The sequence below is a fragment of the Microtus oregoni genome, unplaced genomic scaffold (assembly GCF_018167655.1).
Source record: "Microtus oregoni isolate MIOR12 unplaced genomic scaffold, Mior012 000003F_ref0000135, whole genome shotgun sequence".
In the NCBI taxonomy this organism is placed as follows: Eukaryota; Metazoa; Chordata; class Mammalia; order Rodentia; family Cricetidae; genus Microtus; species Microtus oregoni.
The window spans coordinates 45,021,448-45,036,687 of NW_024543062.1; the positions used below are offsets into that span (position 1 = coordinate 45,021,448).

General features: G+C 38.6%; 1 protein-coding gene across 3 annotated transcripts in view; it reads right to left on the bottom strand.

Annotated features, from left to right (window-relative positions):
- Cntnap5 (contactin associated protein family member 5) overlaps positions 1-15,240 on the bottom strand; it is a 956,023-nt gene that overhangs the window by 133,017 nt on the left and 807,766 nt on the right. For all 3 annotated transcript variants that reach the window (XR_005974031.1, XM_041648130.1, XM_041648128.1), the window contains 2 exons: positions 13,082-13,300; positions 3,641-3,880 (listed from right to left, as the gene is read on the bottom strand). Coding sequence is in view for 2 of the 3 variants with exons in the window: in XM_041648130.1 (XP_041504064.1) it covers positions 3,641-3,880; positions 13,082-13,300 (459 nt within the window). In the remaining variant the exon portion in view is untranslated. The remainder of the gene's footprint in view (positions 1-3,640; positions 3,881-13,081; positions 13,301-15,240) is intronic.

Sequence of the window (15,240 nt, forward strand, 5' to 3'; positions counted from 1 at the left end):
GGGTTAGCACACAAAGCTATAGGCCAGAGAGGCCACAGTTACATTTCAAACTGGCACAAAACTTGGTATCATCTAAGAATCTTCCAAATGGTTCTGGTATTGGTGGTGTGAAACTGAAGAATTGAAGTAGTCATAGAGAGAAGCTGAAGCATAGCACCATGAGAGACCGTTGATGAAGGTATATCTTCAGGTACAGCATAAACCCCAGTTTTAGAGGGGTCATGGGAGAAGTGGAACTTTGGTACCATATGGTAATGTCAGAGTCACCAAAGGGAGTCATTGGTGAAGATAGAGATCTTATCATATTAGCGATGCCAGGACTGTGGGACAAACAAGGTAAGCAGCAGTTGTGGGGTAGAGCTGGTATGACTGTAGAAGAGGAGCTATGTGTACTAGAGATAGGAGAACCAGAAAAGTGGAGCTGGTGAGGTCCTCAGAAGGTATAATCATGAGTGAGTTCCAGTGCCAAGCACTGAGCTTCTTACACTGTCTACATTTAGTTTTACTTTAGCTTGCTTGTAACTGGGCTCTATTTCTTTTCTTCAAATAAGAAAGGATGTTACTTATTTTTTATTTTAGAGAAACAAATACTTCAGGGACTAGAATAAATACTAGAGAGACTTCAGATATTTAATAAATAAACTTTTAAAAGTGTTTAAATTTTTAAAAACTGTGGGACTTGTAAAAATTAGAATACAAGAGCTAGTTCCAGGAGAGCTAGGACTGTTAGATAGAAAACTCTGTCTCAAAATCCCCCCCCCAAAAAAAAGTTGGAATGTTTTATATTTGTGATACTGATATTCTGATATTAATATGAGATCATAGAGGCAAACAAAAAAGGAAAGGTTATGGTTTAATAGTAATATATTGGTGTGTCAAGTTGAGTAGGGGGCATTTGTCCTTGTTAATTTTGTTAACTTGATACAGGGTGGGAAAATCTGGGAAGAGGGAAATTTAATTTAAAAAAAAATGCCTCCATCAGATTGGCCTATAGGCAAGTCTGGGTGGACATTTTCTTTATTAATGATTTGTGTGGGATGGGATAGTGCTGCCCACTCTGGGCAGTGAAACACCTAGGCAAATGGTCCTGGGTTTGGCGAGGAAACAGTCTGAGCAAGCCAAGAGGGGTAAGCTAGTAAGCAGGATTTCTTCATAGATTTTACTTCATTTCGTGATGGAGGTGGGTCTTGTATCTTATCTGTTGCTTTCATTGGTTAACTAATAAAGAAAACTGCTTGGCCTGGTAGGACAGAAAATTAGGTAGGTGGAGTAGACAGAGGAGAATGCTGGGAGAAAGAAGCCAAGTCAGGCAGTCGCCATGATTCTCCCACCCGATACAGCCGCAGGTTAAGATCTTCCCTGGCATGCATGTAAGGCCATCTGAGATAGCATGGACACAGGAACAGTGGTCATAACCCTAAAGAAAACCAACTCTTCCTCAACTAATCAGCTAACCAACTGTCAATAGGTTGTCAGCTAGGGGCAGGGCCTCATGAATCCCTCCAAATCCATGTGGAATATTGACCAGATTGATCTTTTGCAGGCCATGTGTAAGTAGCTACAACTGCTATAAGTTTATGAGCCCTTATCTAGAAAAGTTTTAGGGCTAGCAAGTTAGCTCAGTGGGTAAAAGCACTTTTCACCCTACCTGAGACCTGAGTTTGACCCATGGACCCACATGGTAGAAGGAGAGGACCAGTGGTCACAAGTTTTCCTCTAACCGCCACATATGTGTTATAGCACATGAATTCCCTCAACAAAATAAACATAATAGAAAAACTTAAAGTTTTGTCTTCAGTAAAGGGCTATTGGTTAGGGGCTATTTTATTATTCAACCTCTGATTCTTGACTTAATATCTGGTTGGCACTAAAGTTTGTTCCAGTGTTTGTTTTCCCTAGGATTTTATCATGTTTCCTGGAAATAACAAGCAAATAATCCCAAGTAGTTTAAGAAAAGCACACAATGAATGAGAGGAGAAATTAAGTTATAGAACCCTTCAAGAAAAACACTGGGTCCTTTTTTTTCTTTAATTTACAGATTAATTAGACTAAATAAAAAACAATTGCTTGGTGGAAGAGCTTGAAAATGTATTTACAAGCTGAAGAGATGGCTCTGTTTTTCTAGTGCTTACAGTTTTATCCTTAAAACCCATGGTAAAAAATAGTAACTAGTGATGGCTGCAATTTAAATGCTGGAGAGACAGAGTCTGGCATATCCCTATAGCTTGCTTGCCAGTCAGCCTAGCCCATTGGAGAGCCTAAACCCCTAAGAGATTCTGCCTCACAATACAGGGTAGATGTCACCTGAGGAACACATACCCATTTTTTCCTATGGTCTGTACTGGCATGTATATTCCTTATACATAGAAATACACACACACACACACACACACACACACACACACACACACCAAAAGAGAGTGTCTTCATGAATAGATAAGTGTCATGTAGAATGACTGGGCCCTGCATCAGTTAAAATATTTCATTTTAATATTAAATATTGTTCTCTTGACATTGTTTACATTGGGTGCACAGCAAACTCTTCTTTTTTGTAAACAAAAGTTTAAAAATAACTATAATTATTTTTTTTTTTTGAATTTTTTTGAGACAGGGTTTCTCCGTAGCTTCCTGTCCTGGAACTAGCTCTTGTAGACCAGGCTGAATAAATTTTTTATATTCTTCACATGTATACTTTCAAAAAAATTAAAGATAGCCTAAGTGATTCTATAGCTTATTTTGTACTCAACTCTGTGGTCCTTTTATAAATTTTCTAATTGAGGTACCAGAACTAGAAATGTTAGTAAGTTTCCAGCTATTTCTTTAGTCTGGATGATGTGTCCATTTTCAACTAGACCAAGCACAATTGCACTGCCTGCAAACATGCAAGTCCAATACCAGGAGAGAGGATATGATTATGTTGATGATCAAGCTAAGTTAACATGGGAGAACTTGAGAGTACAAAGCCAGGGCAACTGCTTGAGGGCATGGAGAATATTGCTTTAACCATTGCCACACAGAGAAGCAATGGTATGTATTTGGGTGGAAGCATCACTCTAGCCCCTGGCATTCATATACCCGAAGAGTCTGGAATGTTTACTTGAAGGCATCACCCCAGACCCTGGTATCCACATATCCATAGAGTCTGGAATGTAAGGGTAGAAGTTCTACCCCAAGCTCCTTCCCTTGGGAGTTACCTCAGTTCAGACTCTGCCCACAAGAAAGCCTGCCAAATGATGACCCCCGAGCCCCAGAGATGCTCAAGAACATTCCTATAGGGTATTTAAATTGCTCCCCAGAGAACAAATATGTGGTTTTATCATCTTCCTTTCCTGTCTCCTCTCTGGGGGATGGGGGGGGGGGCTGGAAGGTAACCTGAGAACATTTGTATTTATTAAACCTGGGCCTTTTCTAATATGGTTTGATTTAGTCTGATTCAGATTATTGTGTCAGCAGAAAGGCTTATTGGGGTGTAGAAACTTTTCAGTATATAGTTCCCAAAGTCTTTGGTACCATTGGCTTGACCATGCCACGTGGGTATAGGGTATCACATACATGGACATACAGGAGTGTTGGGATTACGGGCCTTGGTGTGCAGATGCTACTGGACTGGACACAGTAGTGGCATGCATACCCAGCTTACCTTTCTGGCAGAAAGGTCCTTCATATGGTGAACTGGTACAGTCACAAGAGTAGCCACTGTGCTTTTCCACACACTTGCCACCATTGTGGCAGTTGCTTCCATAGCTGCTGCAGTGACCTGGGCAGCCAGGCCTGACCCCAGACGTGACCTTTGCCCTCTCTTCCAGGTCCACTTTCTGCCCATTCAAGTGTAAAGAACGGATGCATCCAAGAAAGCCCTTCTGTCTTGATGATGTGCCTCCTAGGGGTAACAAATAAGAAGGAAAACATGAAAGGTGTCTTTGCTGTATTTCATAGATGTGACTGGTAGAACACAGAACCTCTGCCTGTCCCCTCTCCCAGAAATCAGACCACTTCCTGCTATGGGATCTCTCTTTGGGCACAATGGGAGAGCCTGCTGTGATCATCCAGCTCTTCACAGCTTTGTAGTTGCTAAGAAGGCCAGCCCCTTCCCTATTGTCATGAACCTAGAGGGCCTTGAGTTAAAGCTGGATGCTAAAAATGGAATTTAACATGGAGATTGGGGCTTTTGGTGTGGGACTTATGACAGGCTTCTTGAAAACCTATAACATCAAGATGCCTTCTCTTTGCTCTTTGAACCTAAGAGCTCCTCATTGTCATTTCAGGCTGTTGGGCTTTTGTGGTCTTGATGCTATTACTCTCTGAAGGAAGCTCATCTGTAGGGTAATTTCATCTCACCTTCCTTCTGCTGACGTGTAACATTGTATTTTGTAAGAGTCACTTCTTTTTGTTAACACTTAACTGAGTTGTCAGGGCTGCTGATCTTTTCTTTAAGATCCCAGTGAGAGAAATGAATTTAGAGAATCTTGAAGTCAGGGCTGTGGCTGTAATCTAGTTAGTAGAGTACTAGCCTGGCATACATAAAGTCCTGAGTTCCATTGCCAGTACCACTGAATAAAGCAAGCAACTTGGTACACATCAATACTCTCAGCACTAAAGATGTGAAGGCTGGAGGATCAGAAGTTCAAGGTCAGCTTTGACTATAAACCATGTTCAAGGCCAGTTTAGGAAACATGAGACCCTGTTTCAAAGGAAAACATTCCCAGAGAGAGAGAGAGAGCAAGACTAAGAGAGAGATATACCTCTTCTTAGATGCTTAAGAATGAATGTTTACATGACCATGATCTCTGCATATAAATAAAATATGGATAGTTTTTGCAGCCTATGGTGTGTTTTATCTGATATAAAAGGGATATAGTCAGATTTTGCCTCTTGGCAAATTTCAAAGAGAGCTGTCAGGTGCACAAGAGAGACAAAACTGCAACCTGTTATGCAGCACAGGGCTATGCACTGGAAGAGGGATAGACAGGTATTGGGGTTCAGCACCATCTCCTTCGCCATATTGAGTGCTGAATTCTTTAAATTTCAGCTGTTCCATCTCTCATTCCATGTTTTTATAGTAAAGTTTACTGTAGACCACAGAGTATAGTGTGTGTTCAGTTACTGCTGTCCTCTGGGCCTTTCTCTCGAGTCTTTACCTACTGCCTAGACTCAGTAGGTACATTATATATTATCTGTTTATTGATCTGAGAGTTTATCTATAAAATACTATTTTGCAGATAAGATTTCTCCACTCAAATTGAGACTTCGGCTGTAATCTGACTGTCAGCAGATAGACATCTGGATGCTGTCAGGAGACAGTTATATACCATCCCTTGTGCATTGAGCAGATTTTAACTTTCTCATTGTTTTGTTCCACAGAAAATCCGGCTCTTCCCAGACGTAAGAGAAATGTGTGCTAAGAGACAAGAAGGTGTAAAGTACAGCTAAATCCCATTTGCCTGTATGTATGGTTGCTGAGAATTCTGAGATCCCAGAAGAGTCAGAGGCCCATTCTTGCTATAGAAAACAGGCATTTAGCATCCTATCCTTGAGCACAAGGTTATATCATAGATGAGTGGAGAGTGCATAAAAGTCCTTAAAGTCTGCCTAATGAACTAATGAAAAATAGAAAGAAGAGCAGGAGAATGAAAGGAGGAGGATGGGGATGAGGAAAAAGGGGGAGAAGAAGGAACAGGAGTAAACACTGAATGTAGAAAATACACATCAGTTATATTCTGTGTTTATAGGATGACATAACTGAGACTCATTCCTCTCTACACTTTATGCTACAACTCTAATAAATTTGGTCTAGAAAGTAACTCGATCTGTGTGCATGCATGTCAAAGAAGACAGGATAGGCATTGGAAATTTGCCATTTTTGTACAAGAAATATAAATGTAAACAGGAAAATTAACTGTAAATTGATGCTGGTTTGATGGGTCAGCCAGTAAACTCACAAACATGGAGACCTGAGTTTGATTCTCAGAACCTAGGGAAAATCTGGGTGATGTGATGCATGCCTATAATCACAGTGATGTAAGATGTGAGATGGAGACAGGATGAACTCTGGAAAATCACGGCGCAGATGCTTAGAAATACACTTTGCTTATTCCAGCTCAGGTATGGTGGTTTGAATGAGAATAGCCTTGTTAGGCTTATGTTTGCATACTTGCTCCCCAGTGGGTGGAACCGTTTAGAAAGGATTAGGAGGTATGACCTTGTTGAAGAATATGTGTCACTTGAGACTGGCTTTGAGGATTCGAAAGTCTATGCTATCCCAAGGTAGTTCTCTCTGCCTCATGTTTACATATCAAGATGTAAGCTCTCAGCTATTGCCTCAGTGTGATGTCTTCCTGGTTGTTGTCATATTCTCCATCAGGATTGTCATATACTCTACCCTCTGTAACTATGAGCACAAACTAAGCATTCTCTTGGTCATGGTGTCTTGTCACAGCAATAGAAAAGTAAGTAAGATACCAGACCAGGAAACACATGAGTCACTGCTTGAGTCCAGAGAATAAAATAGAACATTCCCGTGGTACAAAGCTAGTCTCTTACTCTGAAATAATGAAAAACCTTGAGTTTGCTTCCAATTCTGATAAGAATGCAGGCCAAGAGGCCAAACCTCAATTGCACTGTCTTGTCTGTTTCAATTTCAGTGAGTAAGTCTCCTTTAACCACAAGATAAATCAATGGCACATACAAGCCGGTCACAAAGGAAGGCTCATTATTTCTTTTCTGGGGGTTATGCACAATAAAGAGGGAGGATTGATGGAGTCTAACACTTGCTCTGTTTCTCCGACTCTGTAGTCACTCCCCTTCGTGGATTTGAATAACTCTCCATCTGTCTTCTTAGTGTCATTTTTCTCCGAGAAGAGACGGCGAATGCAAGATCTATTGCACATTTTCTTGTGTGTGTGGCTTAGTCAACAAGCTTATAAATGAAGAAGGGGTGACTGAAACAATTTTTTTGGTAAAAATGTACTTCTTGATGCAGAGATATATGAAATGTAGTGCGATTTTTGCCAGACTAGCTGTTCATGCCCTTCCACATGCTGATAGACCAAGATGATACAAGGCATTGGGCAACTACCTTTCACATGAGCTAAATTTGTGCTTTTTTCAGGCTACATTTTGTTTTTTTCAAAGGAGAAACATCTATAGGACAGATTCTTTTTATTATAAGAAATGAACAGACTGGGCTACATGTTGAATAATTTAAAAAACACATGCCAACACAAACACACACGTGTATACATCCATGTACTCACGTACAGAACAAATACCCATAAACATACACATAGACCACACAAAAATACATCTATTCACACATGTACATGTAAAAATAGAGACAACACAAGCACACATACACACATACATACACACATGTGCACACAGAGCCAACACAAACATACACACAGAAAAAACCACGAATACATGTATACACATTCATGTGCATGCACACACAGAGGTACATGTACACACATCTTAAGGGACATGTTGCAAGAGTCTGTTCTCTTCTTCTACCATGTGTGTTCTGAGTACTAAACTCGGGTTTTCAGGCTTGACAAGTGCCTGTATCTGCTAAGACATGTTTTCTTTCCAAAGTTGCCAATTTTTAAATGGAAAAAAATACTTGCAAAATTCAAATATGTTTTCCATTGAGAAATCAGATGATGATGTGTGGGCTTTCTTGCTGACTTCTTTCCAAGACTCCACCAATATAGAGCAGGTGGAATTACTTTGCTGTCTTTGCACAGACATATTTCAGCCATCATTCTAATACATTTTCCACTTTGCATTTCTGAATCTTGACTTATGTACAGTTGTTTGGTAGCTATTTTTTCCAAATCATAACATTCCTTCCTAGAGAGGCTCATTAAGAAAAATCCGTGACAAACACAAAAGTTGCACCATTCACAAGCCTCATCCAAAGGTTATATATAACTATTTTTTTTTATTTTTTGGGGGCCTTCTACTGGCTCCCAAATAAATACATGGAGACTTATTATTACTTATGAAAGCCCAACTTTACCTTGGCTTTTCTAGCAAACATTTTAACTTAAATTGTCCCATTTCTTTTTAACTATGTTTTTACCTTTATTTATTCTATACATTTTTCTTTCCTTTTAACTCCATAGTTGACTGTGTGTTTCAGTTGTTCTCCCCAGGCATCTTCTCTTTCTCCTTTGTCATTCATCCTGTTAATCACTTGAGTCCAGATTTCTCTTCTTTTTTATTCTCCCTATCTGGCAGCCTTGCCTATCCTTTCTCCTGTCTAGCTATTGGCCATTCAGTTCTTTATTTGAACAATCAAGTGTTTTAGGCAGGAAAAATAACATAGCTTTACAGATTAAAATAATGCAACATAAAAGAATATAACACATCGTTGCATATTTAAACAAATACTCCACAAAATAAACAAATGCAACAATTTTAACTTAATGTTCCAGAACAATTATATAAGTAATAACAATAACTTGAATAATGATATATGCTTTAACATCTCCCCCCAACATTCCTGGAAGTGGTTCCAGAACCTTGAGGGATGCTTTTTTGAGTTATTTTTCAGGAAAGACTGAGCTGTCAATGTGGCAGCTACCTGAGCTGCCCAAATTCTGTGAACAAGCCTCATCTGTAATCATGAAGAAATCAGTAAATTCCAACATAAGTTGTCATCAGTGTTTTTGATCTTGGCCATTCTTACAGGTATAAGATGGAATCTCAACATTGATTTGATTTGCATTTCTCGGATAACTAAGGATGTTGAACATTTCCTTAAGTGTCTTCAGTCATTTTAGATTCCTGTATTGAGAGTTCTCTATTTATGTCTGTATTCCATTTATTTATTGGATTATTTGTTCTTTTGATGACCAATTTCTTGATTTCTTTGTATATTTTGGAGATCAGACCTCTATCTAATGTGGGGTTAGTGAAGATCTTTTCCCATTCTGTAGGCTATCGTTTTGTGTTGTTGACCATGTCCTTTGCTTTACAAAAGCTTTTCAGTTTCTGCAGGTCCCATTTATTAATTGTTTCTCACAGTGTCTATGATACTGGGGTTATATTTAGGAAGTGGTCTCCTGTGCCAATGCGTTCAAGTGTACTTCCCACTTTCTCTTCTATAAGGTTCAGTGTGGGTGGCTTTATGTTGAGGTCTTTGATCCATCTGGACTTGAGTTTTGTGCATGGTGATAGAAATTGGTCTATTTTCATTCTTCTATATGTTAATATCAGAAAATTACAGCCTTTCTCAAGACCCAGCAGTACCACCTTTGGGTATATATCCAAAGGATGCTCAATAGTGCCACAAGGACATATACTCAACTATAACTATGTTCATATCAGCATTGTTTGTCATAATCAAAACCTGGAAACAACCTAAATGCCTTTTTACTGAAGAATGGATAAGAAAAATGTGGTATATTTACACAATGGAGTACTACACAGCAGAAAAAATAACAACATCTTGAATTTTGCAGGCAAATGGATAGAGCTAGAAAACATCAATTTGAATGAGGTAACCCAGCCCCAGAGAGACAATTATCACATGTACTCACTCATAAGTGGTTTTTAAACGTAAATCAAGGGAAACCAGCCCACAAATCACAATCCCAGAGAACCTAGACAACAATGAGGACCCTAAGAGAGACACACATAGATCTAATCTACATGGGTCATAGAAAGCGACAATATCTCCTGAGTAAATTGGTAGCATGGGGACTTTAGGAAAGGGTTGAAGGGGAGGGGGTGGCAGGGAGGGGAGCAGAGAAAAATGTAGAGCTCAATAAAAATCAATAGACAAAAAGAATCAGTAAACTCATTGTCTCAATAAACTAGACTTTAGTGGAAATGCTTCTTTGGTTTGTTATTTATTCTTGATACCAACCTCTTGCCTCTCTACATTTATATGTGTGATCATATAAAATATGCTCACACATATGCAAACATGCATACAAACCACACACATATATGCATATATAAAACCTCACAAAGTATAAATTATGAACTGTCAAAATTACCAAGGGTGAGATTGCACCTCAGCTACACATTACATATTTAAAGCTACATTCTATACAATTTCTTGTATTCTAATAACTCAATGCAGGGGACAACATGGCCTTGTTGCAGCTATCCCTTACTCTCATGGTGACAAAACCATGTTGAGTTGCAATATCGATTCTGGGACTCCATCAAGCAATGAGTGATTGATCAGCACTTTTCATGCTGTCACACTGAAATAACCAGCGCAGTGCCAGAAGATGCATCCTGTCTTATAAGATGCAGTCTGTGTTTGGCACACAGAAAGCACTCCTGATCACAGCAGAAGACCAGTGATCAAAATGCTGCTGGACACTGTACTCTGATTTAAAAATTCTCCCATGCATGACTGAAAGTAGCTGGAAAGGTATATCCATACTGACACTTTAAAAATGCCATGCTAAACCTATCCCAGTCAAGAAACATACTCCAATAATGGTATCTTTTGCTACCTTTGAAAGACAAACATGTAATGTCTCCACATTTCTGAGTTATAGAGGACATAGTTCTTCATTTGGGTAATACAACTGTGATAGCTAGTTTTGCTAATTTGATGCAATATAGAATCATCTGTTACAAGATTCTCAATGAGACTGCCTTGATTAGTCTGGCCTTTGGGAATGTCTTTGGGTATCTAGATTAAGTTAATTCATGTGTTAGGACCTATCATAAAAGTAGGTAGCACTATCTTTTGGATTTGATCCTGGACAATATAAAAGAAAAGAAAGTGAACTGAAAGTACCCATGAATGTATTCATTCCCTCTCTGTTCTTGACTGTGGATGTGAAGAGCTGTTTAAAGTTTTTGCCTCTACTTTTCCTAGTGATGGATTCTACCATGGAACTATACAACCCTGGTGCTTTTATTGGGACATTTTATCACAGCAACTGGATAGGAAATGAGGGGAGTAAGTAAGAAAAAAGTTCATTCATTCATTCATTGCACAGATAAATTGCACAAAAATGCAGTTGTTGGTTCTTCAACTGCCTTTGACCTGATAACATCTGCAAATATACCTATTACTGAACACTAAACAGTGAGGCATAAGCCAGCAGACAAAGATGGCCTTTAACAGCAGTTTCCCCATTTTTGGTTTCATGGAGATAAACTCAAAGAAAGCAAAGTAATTACTACGATGGGACTCACTGGAGGGAAGAATAACAGAAGTGAGTATGCTCATTAGACTGACCTTGGCTACAACTCTGTCAAGGTGTCTCATTCAGTCCTATTCACATGCTTGTACAACTCACTGATTTGTGATCAATTTAAATGTCTAGTGAAAAGAACTTGGCACAAAACACTGCTGCTACTCTTCCATTTTAAGTTGTCCAAAGTTCACCTCATCTCTTTTCTTGGGATAGTCAGGTAGCTATGATGGCATAAAAAAACAAATCCTCCACCTTTAGTTTCTGGTTCAGATAGAAAGATTCAAAAGCACTGCCTAAAGATAAATTCGACTTTCACATGGAGTATAATTTATGAAAATTATAAAATACTTGAACTGATTCCACCAAAAAAGATATTAAATCTTGATGAGTAGCAAACTTCTTCCAAGAATAAAATGTGATGCTTAAGTAGAACTAAAACAGCAAAATATATTAAAATTTTTTCAGTAGTAAATCATATTACATACAGGAGTTATTAATTAAGGAAAAGACCTATAATCATTTGAAGGTTTTAAATCACTTGATATTAGATTCTAGTGGATGTGTAAAACACAGTTAATGAAGATACATGTATGGTGGGTGATACTATGAAAATCTGATGTTCTCGAATTCTCCTATCTCTTTTCCTTTAGCAATTGTGTTTTCAGTGGTTATATTTTCAGGTTTAGAAATTACATTAGTCCGCATATAAAGAAAACAAATGAAAAATGCTCAAGGAATTAAGATGGAATTTTATGACTCATGGTGAGCTATATACAGTGATATATTGTATTGATAGAAAACAGTATAATTCCTGGTCTTATATCAGTACTAGACGAGCATATCTAAAATATTCCCCATCCTTTCTCTGTCTCTCTCTCTGTCTCTGTCTCTCTGTCTCTCTCTCTCTGTCTCTCTCTCTCTCTCTCTCACACACACAATCTCATACATATACAGGCATGCATACATACATGCATGCACACAAGGCACATGCCCACACTTATAAACAAACACATACACACACACACACATGCACAAGCACCCTGAAAAACAGTGACTATTCTTAATTCATATTTCTATACCCACTATCAGACAAGAAATGTTTGAATAGAATTGGTTTCTCTGTGACTATTGATGGGAGAAATGAGTAAGGGAAAAGGGAGGAAGAATGGGGAAAAAAGAAGGAACAAATTCAAAAGGGAAAAGGGAGTGACTTCTGAACCTATCCACTCCCACCACTGTCAGTGGCCACGTATTCAGAGATAATATAGTTGCTAATGCTGAGTCTCAATCAGGGAATGAGTACCACCTTACCTTAGTTAGTTTTTCTATTGTTGTGACCAAAAGCAACTTGGATATATATATATATATATATATATATAGAGAGAGAGAGAGAGAGAGAGAGAGAGAGATTTTCTCAACTGAGAATCCCTCTTTTAAGTATGTAGCTGGTGTCACGCTGACATATATCCAGTCAGCACACTTCCTATATTTTACGCCTGAAAACTGAACTTCTTTGGGTTAGTCAAACTTTTTGTTCACACTGTTAACAATAGTAATTAGGATTTGGGGCACTAAGAAAAATGATGGGCTAGAATCTCTATACCTATGCTGTAAATTTTTATTACAATAAGTCAAAACATAAAATTCCATAGATATCTGAACACAAAACATACAAGGAGAAACAGTACCAAAACAATCTGAGACAGCTCCTAATTTTGTAAAGGAGTAGCACAAACTTTATTTTGATGATTTATGAAGCTAGAATAAAACAATTTATAAAATGAAACAAATAGTAAAAGTAATAACATATTTAGTTTTTTAGTGTAAAATACCAGGGAGTTTTCTTGAGCTAGGGCAAAAAACTACCTTGTAAGTATTTAGTACAAAGTATGCTGTATGATGTATCCTACCTACAAACAATTGGCTATTCAGCTGAAGTCGGAAATGGCCTTCCTCTGAGGTCTCCCTTGTACTTCGAGGAAGATTGTCCAGCTGTAGGGAAGTCTCCTTGAGGTTTCTCTCAGCCCGGATATAATGCCATTGGTTGTCATTCAGAGGAGAAGGGGACTGGACGAGGAGCTCAACAGGGCCATTCCCAACATCAATGGCAAATGTGACCTCAGAAGGAGCTGTAGCCAAACAAGAAAGAAGGATGAAAACCATTGTCAGTGTGTTGCAGGCACAAGCATGTTCAGGATGTTTAGGGAAAATCAATCTCCATCAATGTGGAGAGGACATCTCTGGACTCCCTGGAACACTTGGATCACCATCAGCATTATCAACTGCTAAAGACTAAGAATGCATGTGTTCTATACACTGTCCACTTGAGTTGTTCCTGGTTCTTCAATACAGGTAGCAGGAACCTGTGGCATTTGCATCTGTCCGAATCTCTGCTGAGGCTCTTGGTCTCCTTGGTCTACCCTGATTTTACCTGTGTCCAACTGTACACAAGGGTCTAGGCAATCATCTTCAAGCTGCAGAGACCCATATCTTTAGAACAACAGTACCACTTGTAGGGATATTTAGTCAATGTATGTGATCCAAACTCTTGTATTTCCATGTCTGAAAATGCCAAAATCAGGCTGGAAAGAAAGTTCAATGGGTAAGAGCATATGCTACTCTTGCAGAGAATCAGAGCTCAGCTCCCAACACTCAGATAGTTTAGCCTATGACTGCCTAAAACTCCAGTGCCAGGGATATGATTGCTCTCTGACCTACACAGGATCCTGAACACATATGTACATACCCACAGAGAAACATACACTTAAATAAAAATGAATATGTAAAATATTAAGATGGATTTTATGTCCGTTGCTTGTCCAGTGGAAAAACTCTGAAAATAGCACTGCTTTAAATGACTCAGAACCCCACCCTCCATGTTGGATACTGTCCAGAAAGTTTTTCACAATATATTATGGAAATCAATTGACAGCTATTCATTAATATTAATACTGATAATATTAAAATGATGGTGGCACTGAAGATAGTAATGGTTCTGGTCATGCTGGTGGTGGTATTAATAATAATCATGGAAATTGTGGTGATGTTATTGGATAGTAGGGATGAACTCTGGAAGAAGGGATATTGGAGAGCATGGTGATAGTACCTCAGATGGTAGTTATGTTGGTGGTGATGATAAACATGGCAAATGTAATGATGGTATTAGCAATGGTCAGCATTGTGAGCCTGATGGTTAACTATCAACAGGCTTCAGAAGCACCTATGAGATAAGCCCCTGGAGAAGATTGTGAGGGCAGAACTAGATTGAGTTCGCTGAAGTGAAAAGATCAATGTGAGTAACAATATCCCTTGTGCTGTAGCCCTAACCTAAACACTGAAAAGAAAGTGAATTGAACAGTTGCATTCTTTACTCTGTTTCCAGTCTGCATGTGATGGCACAGACTGCACGGTGAACATTGCTCCTTGCCAAAGTTCAGCTCCAGCATTTTGACATTGCAGACCATACTTATCCAGCAACTTTTTATTTTCCTTTTCAGTGATGCTCAATATTAATGCCTCCCCATTTGTGAAATTTTGTAGGGGCTTTAGTAAAGGATAAAAATGTGCACAATGGTGGCCTCTCTAAACAAAATAATCCTCTTGGGGAAACAAATCAACATGTTAATCTTGATTAACTATTCAAACTGTCTTTGAAGAAGACTAGACGCTCATAAATGATGGTTGTATTATTTCTGTATCATGTGATTTTCCAATGCAGGAAAATTTGTTTAGTTTACAAAGCCATTCATTGAAAGAATGGGATTGAAACAAACAGAGGAGGCAATAAAGAATTAAAAAAAATTCCTTGAACCATTTTATGAATCTACCTTTTTCATTTCATTTTGTTTCTCTTTTATCCTTCCCCCTTTCTCCTTTCTTTCCTCTTTCTCCTCTCCCTCCTTGTTTTCTTTTTGTTGTTGTTGTTGTTGTGTGCATGTCCAAGTATGTACATATTCATGTGTATGATGTGTGTTTGTATGTGTGTGTGTGGTGTGTGTTGTACATATTTGTGGGTGCATGTGGAGGATAAAGGTCAACCTCAGATGTCATGACTCAGGTGACATCCACT